This window comes from Parasteatoda tepidariorum, chromosome 6 (genome assembly GCF_982258835.1).
Source record: "Parasteatoda tepidariorum strain Cologne lab strain chromosome 6, Ptep-v5.0, whole genome shotgun sequence".
Classification (NCBI taxonomy): Eukaryota; Metazoa; Arthropoda; class Arachnida; order Araneae; family Theridiidae; genus Parasteatoda; species Parasteatoda tepidariorum.
This window is the reverse complement of record NC_141760.1, coordinates 35,832,178-35,847,141: the sequence shown is the minus strand read 5'-3', so window position 1 is coordinate 35,847,141 and position 14,964 is coordinate 35,832,178. Positions and strand designations below refer to the sequence as shown.

The window sequence follows — 14,964 nt, the reverse complement described above, 5'->3', positions numbered from 1 at the left end:
AATTTTTATTCTTCGTGCTATAACTTTCAAAGACATATTTTAATTCGAAATATATCTCAAATTTAATTAATTTCACACTTTTAATTTCGGGTAACTGTAGTGTCCTTGGAAAATGAGCATAGCATATTTCTTGGCAGAGTAATAGTGTGTTAAAATAATCCAATTTCAAGCAAACTAACTTAAATCATGTATCGGCTAATTGTTCGAAAACTCTTTTAAAAATTCTTGTTAAAATTAAATATTTTTTTTTACAAATTAGAATAAAATTAAAACACTTCATGTATTGGGAAGAAATATTGTGGTGCCACCGTTAGGATTCAAACCTCTGTTCCACCGGTCATGAGATTGACCCTCTCAGCTACAGTATGATCGCAGTTTCTCGTAACAAAGTGGCTTCATAAGGCATAGGCATAAGGCTTCATAGTTTGCATGGATAGAATTCTGGTTGTTAATTTGTATTTAAAAACAATCAATAAGCCTTTTTTCTTCATCTTAACAGTTTGAATATCACCTTTTTTATGGTTATTTGAATGTTTTGTTTGAATATGGTAAAATAATAATTAAATAAATTGCTATTTTACCACTTTTTTACATGAAATGTCTAGCAGTGTATGAGACTTGATCATAATAAGGCAAATACTGTACAGTTGGTTATTTACAGACTGATTAGTTAGAAGTAACTTTTTGGTTACGCTATCAAAAATTCCGGTGTGAAGTACCATTACTTTTCCCACACTGTATGTAGATACTGCATCATCCGCAAAATCCCATTTTACCACGAAATATTATCCCGTAATTTAAATTTTACTTTAATATTTATTCAAGCAGAATAATTCAGTGATTTTAAGGAAATTATTATTACTGTGAAAATTACGAATCAACAAATTTGTTTTTGTTCTCAACATAATCCATTAAAATGAAAAAAAAAAAAGGTTTTGCTAATGGAAAAATGGAAATAGTTCGTGGAATTCTGTTACTGGAAATGCTCCTTTAATTTAAAAGGCAAAATTCCGTCAGGAATGTTCCTCTTAGCTCTTGATGTTTTTCCATTGATGAACAAACATATTTTTTCATGGTAACCAACAAGTGGCCATCACCCCAATGTGCGAATTCCGACAAATTTAAGATGGTCCAACATAAGAATAACAACTTATTTATTCATGTTCAACCATTAAGAGTTTCCATCATAGCACCTTTGATATCAATTGTTAGAATTATCATGAATAGCCATGACTACAACGTTGGAATTCAGACTGATTTATGATGGACCAACGTAAAAAAAAGCAACTTGTTCTGATGGTTTGTCTCTGCATTACCAACTAGAAGTTCCATTATAGCATTTTGGAAGTTTATTATTAGTACCATCAAGCATTTCCCTCATACTTTCTTGGAAATCAATTGCTGATACCAACATGAACTACTATCACTTCAATGTATAAATTCGGACTTCTTTATGATGATTCATCATAAAGAAGAACAACTTGTTTATTCAGGTTCGACCATTAAGAGTTTCCATCATAGCACCTTTGATATCAAGTGTTAGAATTATCATGAATAACCATCACTACAATGTTGGAATTTGGACTGATTTATGATGGATCAACGTAGAAAAAGCAACTTGTTCTGATGGTTTGTCTCTGCATTAACAACAAGAAATTCCATTATAGCATTTTGGAAATTTATTGTTGGGACCATCAAGTAGTTAAAAAGGTACCGGCAATTAAAGTACCTCTTTTTTTACCACAATTTGAACAGTTACAGTGTATCTATAATTATTTAATACGTAATTGATTACATATTTAACAAGCAATTAAGAAGCAAAAAATATATTATTTTAACAATTTCGACTTGTTTAAAGACTTGATAACTTGATTAAACTTTTTATGTAAGTTAAACGAATTTGAATTGAATCGAAAAGTGTACAACATACATTATAATAAACAAACATCAAAAGAAATCTTAATTTTTTAAACGAAAACCTTGTCTCCGGCTCACTTTTATTGGTGGAATCTGTTTAATTCAGCCGGCCTTCTTATTCATTTCCATCAACAAATTTTTCAGTTTTTGGCTCGCCTTAATAAGGGTTGTCGTCCATGAGTAAAGAGAACATGACTCTAAGAAACACTATTAAAGGTTACAGTTGCGACCGAATATCACAATTATCTTTAATTCTTTAATTTTTCCTGCAACTTTCGACTACTCTCCATCAGCAAATTTTCTTGATTTTCTTCTAAGTGCTTTTTCTTATTAAACGTGTCGTAATCCGTCAGCTAAAAGAATATGACTTAAAAAATATACTGACACTGTAAACGAACTAGAGAGCACATTACGGTATAAGTACCGGCACTTTGGGTGCATCATTCATAAAATCCATTTTACCGTACCATTATAAAATATTTCAAAGATAACATTCTCACAAAGTTAATCAACTGTTTAATCATTGTGTTACAATGTTTAAGTAGTATACGAAAAATAGGAGAACGCATGCATATAGAAATCAAATTAACTGAAACGTTTATGATTTGAAATACTTCTGAAATGTACATTTTGATACTGAGCTTATGATTCTAATTGACAAACAGGAAACATAAGTAAGACCTACCTTGAGGAGGATCTTCGAACAGTTTTAGATCAGCTGGTTTTCGAACCAACCATAACGATCCATTGTTTAGACCGATTTCCACCAGTGACTTCACCCGGACGTTTCGAAAATCAGTAGCATTTCCAACATGAGTTCGTATTTTTGAAATCGATAATTCTACTGAAGGACTTTCAGCAAGCTCCGTAATGTCCGGCACTACTAGAACTCTGTAGAAGGGCACGTGCAGAGGGAAATCGAGTGGTATAGATATTTTTGCTTGGCGCGTTGGAAAATCCCATCCGTAAACAAGACCTGAAATCGTGAAAAAAGCTAAATTAGTTCTGTGATACTTTATTGAATTACGATCTATCTATTAAATAAAGTGTGTATTTTGTTTTATTTCTTAAATAAAAAAACATACAGATCTGAAAATGAAAATACAGGCTTGTCATAAAAGGTCAAAAAGATAAGATATTTATTACCATCCATAATAGTTGAAAATTTTAAAAGAAACTTAAAATGCTTTATATGTTGCTGGATGTAAAATTTAACAGAATGAATCTGAATACTAGACAGTGCATTTCATAGCTAATGATTTAATTGATTACTTAGTTATCCATTTACTTGGTGATTCAATTAGTTGTTAATCTAAATAATAGTTTAAGCTAACTTACGCAAATTAATTGCTTTGAGTAGTTACTTTGTATTTCCACCCCCTCTCGTTATCAACCTTTTAATTATCATACAGCTTTTATTATTTCTGTCGAAAAATCTACGAAACACTAATGGATCATTATAACTGAAACCATATTTGAATAAAAACATTCGACGGTTCTGGATTGAAATATTGGATGACTTTTTCAACTTGCTCCTCAAAACGCTCAGAAATAAGATCTGAGGAATAGGAATGTTGACATAACACAGTTACTTATCCCTTACGAAATCAACTTTATGGTAAGACACATCATCCTGTCTGCCCGATAAAAAAAATACGCATCATTGGCATAAATCATTAGCGTTTCAGGATGTACTTGGTCAGCTTGCTTAGGTGTGATCTCTTTATTCAAACTAGCATATATGAAAAAAAGGTTGTAAGGCTTGAAAGAACCATAAAACAATCAAGTGGCAACAATGTTACGCTATAGCTCATTTGCATAAAAGGTTTAGTGGTTTGAAATAAAGTAAGCACTCAGAGCAATTTGTTAATAAACAGATTAATCATTTATTGATTTAATTACTTAATTAACTAGTTTGAGTGCATATGTTTACTAATTAATGGACATTCCGAACTAACTACAGGTGGTAAGTAACAATTTAGACTACCGTGTTGCACTACTGTGTGAATTATAATTGTAGTATAAGCTTACACACACCTCGTTGATCGATTTAAAGGCAATAACTGATAATATATTTCTTCATTCAGTTAATTAAGAAAAATATCTAACCCTATTATTTACTTTAAAATTTAATTGTGATAAAACTCAGTCAATCTTCTTATTTATATAATTTAATCAGAATGTATTAATTAAAATTTTGATTAAATGTAATAAATTATTTGCGTTATTGAAATACTACCCAAGGTAATTAATTTCTTGATTAATGATAAGGTTATTTTTGTGGAATAAAACACTTCTAGGAGCCATTCCATAATATTTATTTTCATTTTAATAAATTAACTACACAGTTGGTGGCAGAGAAATTGAGTTGATTTAGGTTCTGATAAAATTTCTGTGACAAATATTTAATTAAAAACCATGTTCTTTTAAATTGGATTTTGTCTGTGACTTGCCATGAAGTAATTAATACAATATTTAATTAATAATCATGTTCTTTGAATTAATTTTCTACTGAGCCTTCAATTAAAGAAAGCCGCTAATTAAGAAGTTTAATTAATATTTTTTGAAAGATATTTGTATTCTATAAATACATACACTAGCTTGCAAAAGTATTAGGTCAAACTCAATATTATAGACTGTTGATTCAAAATGTAGTAAACTTGCTTAGTAATCTTAACAGCAAAAAAGTAAAATCAACGCTTTAAAGTCAATCACAATCAAATACAATTTTCATATCAGTCAGGTAATAAATTGTCATCCATGATGAGCGATTTTCGTACACTATGAAACATTTCTCAGTAAAGAATTGTTATAAAACTATTTATTTAATTGCTATTTTGAAATATTCAACCAGAAAAATCAAATATTTATAAGAAATGTGATATTAAAACTGTTTAGAGAGAAGCAATCGTTTATTGATTGTCTTTTTCTAATACGGTTAAACAACCAGAATTCTAGCAGCACTAACTGAGCCCATCTTATGAAGCCATTTAGTTCCGTCAACCTGGGTACATACTGTAGCCGAGGGGTTAATGTGTCAATCTCATGACCGACTGAACAGCAATTCGAATCCCAGCGTTGGCACCGCAATATTTCTCTCATTCCTTCTATAGATGAATTTTTTCCTGTGCCCTGCACTCTTCAATTGGCGACATTAGACTATTAGAATACAAAACTAACATTCACGCAAAAATGACTCAGAATCACACAGCTCCAATGTCCTGTAAAATTTACTTTTTACGGTTTAGAAACCATTCTAGATGTAAATGGTTACAAAACCGTATATTTTAGTATTCACAGTTTTCTTACCGTACCAGTTGTAAACGGCTTCAAAACCGTAAAGGTAAATAAACTTTCTTAACTATTAGCTTTATAATATAAGCATGACATAAACTATATGCTTAATTGGATGGAAAGACTGCTGCCGCCTTAAATAAAAACTTTAACAGTGTACAGTGCAACGAAAAAATAAAAGACGGACTACACCCTGGATAGCTTTTGATCCTAATGATCAGATCTTCACTTTCCAGGACTCATTTTTATTGATTCGATTGGTTGATCTCAAATATGTTAATTAATTATTGCAGACGGTATTTTAAGTTAAGAAAGCAGACATTATATGAAGAAACATACCTTTTTTTGATCGGATTTCTGACTCCTAAAATATTAGGAGTAGCCTCAATCTAGGAAATACGGTCCATATAGTTTAGTCAAGAGGGCGATCCAAAGTTAGGACCCCTTAATGTTAATTTTACCTTTTTGCGTATTTCGCTATATCTCAAGAACATTTGAAGCGAATTAAACAATTTTTGCACACAATTATGACATTCGTTTATACAAAAAGTAATACAATGCAAAAAAAAATTAATAAGCATTCATTATTTTTCATTATTTTATGAAATAATAGTCAAAAAATTTGTGAATTTACAACATTTCTCAGCTTGCAACTAACCCCTACATTTTGGGATTCTGAAATTCAAATCCTTCGGTCGAAAGAAAGGTATGTTTATTCAGAGAAAATACGTTTTTGTGTCTACTTTCGTGACTTAAAATATTGTCTGCACTAATTAATTAACATATTTGAGGTCATGGCCTCGAATCATTAAGAATGACTCCTAGAGCATTAGTTCATTAAATCAATATTTATTCAAGGTGGTTATTTTATTTTTCATTTTTTTTTTGGCTCACTCTACATTAACATAAGTACTGGATTGGTAAGTATGGAGTATTTCTTTGCTCATAGTAATATTATTTAGCTATAATATAATTTTAACTAATCTGCATACTTTTGCATATTTATTTACTGGGTCTTAACCGTAATTTTATATGTATACTATTAGTTTAATATTGACATTGGTTTTTATAGAATTTGTTCTTAAATGACTTCAAATATTCACCTGAACTACATTTGCGATTAAAACCAAGAGCAAGAAGATTTAAAATCCCAAATCGAGTGTAACACATATATTGGTGCAATTAAGAACAACGGAAATAAATTATGCAAGAAAAAATGGACGCACAGGAAAATAAAATGCCTTTCAAAGATAGATGAAAAAAATTTCACGCTAATGAAATAAAATTTAAAAACTTTACTAACTGGAATAACATTTAGAAAAAGAAATTTTAGAAAAAAAAATTTAACAGTTAATAACGTTTTTTTATTAAGAAATTGAAGAAAATCTTAACAAATCCCCTTTATTAATTGTTTAAAAGATAATTTTTTTCTAATGAAACTGATTAAAGCATTTATTTTTATAAAACGATAAGACAAAATCAATTCATTTGTTTTTTTTTTGTTTATTAATTAAATATATTTCTTTACTTTAAAAAAACTTAGCAGAGGAAATATTTTTTAATTTTCAAAATTTTAAAAAAGGATTTTAATTACTCTAATTAATTTAGGATTATCTTAAGAGGTTTTATTACTTTTTTTAAAATTAAAATGAATTGTTACTCTTAGTTTTGTTCTAATATATGTATGAAAAATTTTTTATTTCATGTCAAAACTCAATTTTTTGTTACTTAATTTTTTCGTGTAAATTAGTACTGGAAATGTCTTAAAAGTTTCTAAAAGGCTTCAAACTTTAAAATTTTTGGTTTTAAAACACTTTTATGAAACGTTAATTTTCTTCTTCTATTCCATAATGTATATTTTATTATTTAAAGTTTTTTATATCATAACAAAATTACAAACAATATATTCTACTTAGGGTTTGTGTGTTTGCGCAAAATTCGATCTGAAATGAAAAAATACATATGTAAATCTCCGTGAACTTGAAAACGTTGATCAATCATAAAGTTTACTTCTTGAAGTAAAAGTTTAACAAAAGGTTTTAAATTTTTAAATTCTATCAAAAATGAAAAAAGTATATGAATTGCTGAGAAATACTTGTTTGAGAATTGCTGAAACTTCACCAAATGAGCGATAAATAATACAGTTGTAAAAATCACGTTTAAGATAATAGTTGAAAAATAAAGAAATTGTTATTACAAACAGAATTCTATAGAAAAATTCTCATCTATAACTCAATACAACAATCTTTTGTTCCAATTTTATGATTTAATCTTTTAAATTTAGCTTTTCAAAGCGCAAATGATAAAGTTTCAGTTTAAGAAAAAAAATTTGAAATGAAGTAACCTTTTATTGACAACAAATGTTCTTCGACCGAATGCATCAAGCTTGGTGACACTTATTCAAGAAAAAATTTGCATTTCAGCATAGCTAATAACTTAAAATTTTTAACTTAAATTTAATAAATAGATTGATCAAATACAAGCGAAATTAAATGGAGATGAAATTGACAAAACAAACTTCAAATAATTTTATAACTTATCTTCGGGTTTCTGCTTTGTAAAGTGGAAACATATGCCTGATTTAATCACTGATCTATTTATTATATTTTTATACGAATGTTTATTCGTTTGGAGATTTCGAAGAGTTATTTTAAACAAAAATACAAATGAAATTAAGACGAGAGGGAGAGGAGGGATATTTGAAAAGGCATCGCCGAGATTCAAATAACATTTTTTTGTAAACTAAGAGATAATGCAGTGAAAAATGTATTTGCTGTGTTCGTTGTGGGAATTTAGTTAATATTTTACTTACAGAAAGTTAAAAATCTTAAGTTTAACCTACTTAACTTAACTTACCTACTAAATTAACTTAATTTAACCTACTAAGTTAACTTAAGTTAACTTAGTTAAAGTTAAGTTAAGGTAAGTTAAGTTAAGTTAAGTTTAAACAAAAAATATGCTCAGGGACTGGGATTTTCCTAACAGAAGAATTTTTTTAAATAGTAATTGCGGTGGTAGAAGAAATCCTATGCATCACAGAAATTACTATAGGAATAGTCAAAAATAAAATTATGAAGCATAACAACAAAACAGAAATAAAATTCAAAGTCTAAAAGAAATAAGTAAAAATCAATATGTGAAATAATCTAAACGAAATATTTTTAAATCTTAGGTGGTTTAGTTATTTTATTCACGCGTTTTAATGCTGTATACTAAAATAATTAATCAGCGGCACAGGCCAGCATTCATTAACTTTAATTAATAAATCTCTGAGAGCGACGTATTTTACTGAGAAATATTCAAATTTTATTAATGATTCAACAGAAATCCCTTAAAATATTTCTCTAGGGTTTTCGAAAACTGTATGTTTATTTTTTATGCAATATTTACATTTGTTTCATTTCAAAATGATTCGAGAATAAATTATTCACTCTTTGAAAAAGGAATATTTCATAAGAATGTGCCTTTCACTTTAAATCCTATCTTTCTAATTATCTAAGGGAAGATGCGATTGCTCGTCCTCCCAGTGTGAAGGTCCAGGTTCGAATCCTGGCGATGGCAGGACGATTTGAATTTGCGACCGCAGTGCCAGTGGTAGACCAATCATGGTTAGGATCCCCTGTCTATTGAGTTTACAGAGAAAGGTTTTCTTAGCTTTCCTCTCCGTGTAATGCATATGGGGGTTTATTTAATAGAAAAGTCTTTGAAGAAGGTTAGTTTGTTACGATGGCCTTATCCAAGAGTTACTTTGTCCTCTGGGTTGGGTTAAGAATTACCGAAATACAGAATTTAATACTGATTCCCGCGAAGTCTAAAATGGGTCGGCTGTTCAGCAGCTATTATAAAATTATAATACTATCTAAGGGAATAATGCACAAATTCCTTATTGAAAAATAATAAATTTATAGAGCACATTGTGATGCAATTGTTAAATTTTAATTATTTTATTGATTAGATTTTTGATTTTATTTAAGACAAATTTTTTTTTTTAATTTTTTCATCCATAATAATTTTTAAGAAAATAACGATAAAATTTTGCACACATAATTGAAAAAAATTTGCCAAAAAAATATGTATTTTTAATTTTTTTTTTCATTTATTGTATTTTGTGTTCCAAGTATTCTCATTAAACAAAAAAGAGATATAAAAAGTTTGAGTTTTATTTATAAATTTTATTTTTTATTTATTTTCTGTATTTAAATTATTGCTTGATGGTACAAAATTGCGAAGAAATTCTCTTTTATTTTAATTGAACAAGTTAACATTAAATGCTTAGATCTATAATTTTATGTTTATATTATTATATTTATAATTTTATTTCAAAGCATTGATATACAAAAATATTAAAATTAATTACAGACTTCAAAAAAAATGTTTTAGAAAAACAGAACACAAAAAATATTAAAATATAAGGATTATTAGGAAAAAAATTAAAATTTAGTTTTTCTCAGGATGAAAAAAGAAGCACTTATTCATCGAAGTGGGTAAAAAAAAATTTAAGCTATCATAATATATCAAGGAGTGGCAACAGTTATAGTAAAAAATAGTAGCTAATTAATTTTACTATCAATTTATTCGCGAGCGAGATAACAGTGTATTGAATGATTTTATTCACCAAGGTTTAGTATAACAATATTATGCACTGGAAATAATATGTTTTAGAAAAGTAAGGGGAAAAAACTTTAGAACATTAATCATATCCATATGCTTACTGCAACTTTTGAATCACCATGTGTTAATCAATCTTCTAAAACCTAAAATTCGTTTCTGACCAAAAGTAGTTAATTAGTTTATATGCTAACAATCATTAAACTTTAAATGAATCACCAATTGTAAAAATATCTATAACATAAATAAAATATTAAATGTGAAAATACATATTTCTAAACTGTAAAAATTTCCGAATCAAATTACGGTAAAAAACACCAGCACTTTGGTTGCATCATCCGGAAAATCCATTTAACCATAAAATCCCTTTCTAGCGTAAAATATTATACTGTAATTTTTACAGTAATAATTACTGTAAAATCACTTAATCACTCTTACTAAATGAATATTGCTGTGAGAATTACGATAAAATATTTTACAGTAGAAATGAATTTATTTTTACAGGTACAAATTACGAAACAAAAAAATTTTGACGTACCGTAATTTATAGAAATAATTAACGTAAAATCTCTGAATCACTAGAATTGAATAAATATAGCTTCAAAAATTACTGTGTATCAGTTTTTTTTGTCCGTTATATGTTCCGGTAGAAATGGATTTTACGTTAAAATGTACTGGCATCCCGAGTGCCGGTATTTCTTACATGAATTGTTTTTACAGTTCATAATTTAAGAGATGTAATATTAAATATTTATATAAAAAATATTTAATCACTATACAATTACGATTAATCACTACACAGTACAATTTAATCACTATGAAATGGAAATTGTTTTTATTTATTCATTTGTAAGATATTTTCTAAAAAAATTCAGTGTAATCTAAAGAAGAAAAAAACTTTTTGAAGAAAGTATACAAGATTGAATTCTGCAAATTTATTTTTTGGATGGACGTTTTTGCAGTCAAAAGAAAGCAAAAAATATTTTACTTGATTCATTTTTGAGATGATGATTAATGATTGCGTAGCAGACTTTTTGTTCCATTAAGTTCGTAAAAAATGTGGCAAAAATTTCGTAATAGCTACCTAGTGAAACAAGCTTTATTAAGATTCATTATTTTCTGAAGTGCATAGTTAAGGCACACACTTTAGCGTGATTAAAAATAATGAAAACGACGGGGTGTTCGCAAGTAATTATTTGCATGCTGCGGAAATAAAAAGTTAGAATAAGAAAAGGAATTCGAACAATTTTTTTTTAGTTATGATTCTACTGAGTAAATTAAGAATTTATCCAAAACCAACAACTTATTGCCTTTCGGATATCTTTATAATTTCTAAACAAAATGCTAATAGTTGAAGTAAAAATATGTCGTTTATGTTTTTCTTATTTCAGGATAAAATAAATACGTCTAATAAAAATGAAATTTCTTAAAAGACGGAGAAAAATAAGGAAAAAGAAAGTCGTTTAGTAATTTTGCACCGAATGTTAAGGTGCGTTGCTTTAGGCATTTTCAAAATGGCTGAATAAACAAAATATTCATTTCAGCTTTATGAACAATAAACAAGAACTAGCTTTTCAGTCAAGCAATTTTTACAAATCCCACATTTGCTTTTAAATTTCAATTACCTTTCTTAAATTTCTGACATTACAATCGAGATGCAATTGATTGGTCGTGGTGGAGCTCTGGTAATAATATTCAGTTGTAATAACTATTGATATTCTGAGAATTCTTTCTGCTTCAATATTATTCATTTCATAGAAGATTCTTCATTCATTTCATAGTTCAGTTCATTCATTCTTCAGTATTATTCATTGCTTATTCATATATATAGTATTCAGTATTATTCATATATATATATATATATATATATATATATATATATATATATATATATATATATAAAGTTCCCTAAATATTACAATAATTACACGCTGGCCGTGGTGGCTCAGTTGCTGTTTAACCCGTGTTATTTGTAATATTGTGTTGTGTTACAATTTGAACTAGAAAATCTTAAACGCACAGCAATAGAATATACTAAGAAAGAACTGTAATGATGTTAATTTGATCATAATTTAGTTAATTTAATTTTAATGTGATGTTCATTTAATTAAATGGGCATTGTTACATTTATCTTTCTCAATATTATTATGCTTTGCTGTTATGGAAAAGAGCAAAGAATATTTTTAGTTGCATTCCATTAATTTGTACGAAAATAATTTCCTTTTTCTGATAAACATTTATTTTAATTGTTTTCTTTTCGCTAGAAACAACAGATATCCAAAAAAAGTAGTTAACAACTAATAAATGTAAAATTTCTTGATTAAGCTTAGTTCAAGTCTCCTTTATTCCGATTTAACTTTGTTCCTCACGAAACAAAGATAATTAATCGAAAATAGTTTTTCCATCGGATCTACTCTCGTATTTCATAATTTTTTATTTGTATTCTTCGAATTGTTAGTGATTGATACATTTTTTGTGATTACTACTTATACTGATGAAATATAAGCTAGGAAATTGCTCAAATAGTTTCAGCGATCTCTACTGTTACAATTACTTTAGAATTTCTTACATATATTTCGAAATCAACATCTAAACTAATTGAACCGCATTATCAACGGAAATCAATTAAAGATAAATGGTTCCGTTGACTGCATCTCTTTAGTGGTCTGTTTGAAAGTTTCCTTATTATACAAACTTATATAATCTATTTCAATAACGTTAGCTTATAATGTTAGTGTGGTTAAAATTTAAGCTAATAGTACGCAGAGGCTCCTGGCTTCGGTTCTACTTTAAGTGTTCAAATGAAATTGCAATTATTTGTTCTTAAATCATTAGACCGAGGTTTCAGTAGATGAAAATAGTTAGAAATTTGGCCAATTGCTGGCGCTTAAATGCAGTAAGAAGAAAGATAACAGCTCAAAACCTAGGAATGAAAAAACATTTTATTTATTTGCTAGCATGCTTACTTAATGTGCATAAATTGCATATTTATGCAACGTATTATGCACACATGCAACCATATATGCATAAGGTTGCATGTGTGCACTATGGTTTTAGCAATTCAATGCTATATACAACGCCATCTATTAGCAACATTTCAAATTATTTCTCTTTCGACCTTTTGATCTTAATCAGTTGAACCCGTTCATTTGGATACGTTCAGTATGTCTATGATGGAAGCCTCAGTTTAATTATGCTCATCCTGAAAAAAGCATTTTTTTTTAAAATTAATGAATTTACGAAATTTATGAGACACAGTTTTAGTTACCTGGTGTAATACTTTTAAGAAAAATAGCCTCGCATAGTCAGTTTGCAGTTGAAATAATTGCAATTATCAATCAACTATTAAAATGGCAATACACCGTAGTTAAAAAGACGAAAAAAGGAGAAAAAGAATAAGGTTAATAAACTTATATTAATACTAACAAGCAAAACAAAGTAACCAATATAACAAAAAAATATCAAACGAATATATTTTATTACACATAATACAAAACTTAAAAAAAAGTTTTATGATTGCGCTCTACTTAAAAGTGATTGGCTTCGCAGTGATCGGAGTTGAGTTAAAAAAATTACAAAAAACAATTATATAAAGTTAAAAAAAATCTATATACATTATAAAAATTGCAATGGTAATGCACGAAAAAAAGAAATAAAATATTGAGGGTAACTTAAAAGAATCGAGTTAATATAGCCTCAGTCAATTATCCATATGTTGTGTTCAGCTTTGTGCTGTTTCTGATATAATGATTGGATCTTCACATACTAGGATGCAATCTAAAAGGTAGAGGAGGTGACCGATAATATGCTCATTAATCAGAGCAAATGATATTTTCAGCTACGAAATCAGACACAAAAGTCTATCAACATTTCTTTTCTTCGACAATTTTTGGTTTTTAATCCTCAAAATAAAACTTGATATAAAACTTTGAAAAAAAGTTTTATGATTGCACTCTACTTAAAAGTGATTGGCTTCGCAGTGATCGGAGTTGAGTTAAAAAAATTAAAAAAAAACAATTATATTAAAGTTAAAAAAAATCTATGTACATTATAAAGATTGCAATGGTTATGCACGAAAAAAAGAAATAAAATATTGAGGGTAACTTAAAAGAATCGAGTTAATATAGCCTCAGTCAATTATCCATATGTTGTGTTCAGCTTTGTAATTAAAGAAGAATGTTTTCGTATTACTTATACAAATCTGCAATCATGATTCGATCAACACCAAATAAGATGTAGTGCGGAGAAAAAATCTACTTTGAGTAGTTTCTGATCTAATGACTGGATCTTCACATACTAGGACACAATCCAAAAGGTTGAGGAGGTGACCGATAATATGCTCATTAATCAGAGCAAATGATATTTTCAGCTACTAAATCAGACACAAAAGCCTATCAACATTTCTTTTCTTCGACAATTTCTGGTTTTTTATCCTCAAAATATGACTTGATATAAAACTTTAAAAAAATTTATTATGATTGCACTCTACTTTAAAGTGATTGGCTTCGGAGTGATCGGAGTTGAGTTAAGAAAATGAAAAAAACAATTATATTAAAGTTAAAAAAAACTAGATACATTATAAAAAGTGCAATGGTTATGCACGAAAAAGAGAAATAAAATATTGAGGGTAACTTAAAAGAATCGAGTTAATATAGCCTCAGTCAATTATCCATATGTTGTGTTCAGCTATGTAATTAAAGAAGAATGTATTATGTTACTTATACAAATCTGCAATCATGAATCGATCAACACCAAATAAGATGTAGCGCAGAAAAAAGAACTACTTTGAGTAGTTTCTGATTTAATGATTGGATCTTCACATACTAGGACACAAAAAAGGTAGAGGCAGTGACTGATAATATGCTGATTAATCAGAGAAAGTGATATTTTCAGCTACGAAATCAGACGCAAAAGCCTATCAACATTTCTTTTCTTCGACAATTTCTGGTTTTTTATCCTCAAAATATGACTTGATATAAAACTTTAAAAAAAAGTTTTATGATGGTACTCTATTTTAAAGCGATTGGCTTTGCAGAGAGTTAAAAAATTAAAAAAACAGTTAAAGAAAAGTAGGAAAATATATACAAATATTTTAGGGGTTATGCATGAAAAAAGGAAGTGAGGGTAGCTTATAAGTATCGAGTT

The 14,964-nt window shown here is 28.2% G+C and overlaps 1 protein-coding gene across 1 annotated transcript in view; it reads right to left on the bottom strand.

Annotated features, from left to right (window-relative positions):
- The window catches only part of LOC107449160 (proto-oncogene tyrosine-protein kinase receptor Ret), a 184,806-nt gene that overhangs the window by 131,086 nt on the left and 38,756 nt on the right, over positions 1-14,964 (bottom strand). Inside the window, exon 2 of the mRNA XM_087165636.1 lies at positions 2,603-2,893. Coding sequence (XP_087021762.1) covers positions 2,603-2,893 — 291 coding nt within the window. The remainder of the gene's footprint in view (positions 1-2,602; positions 2,894-14,964) is intronic.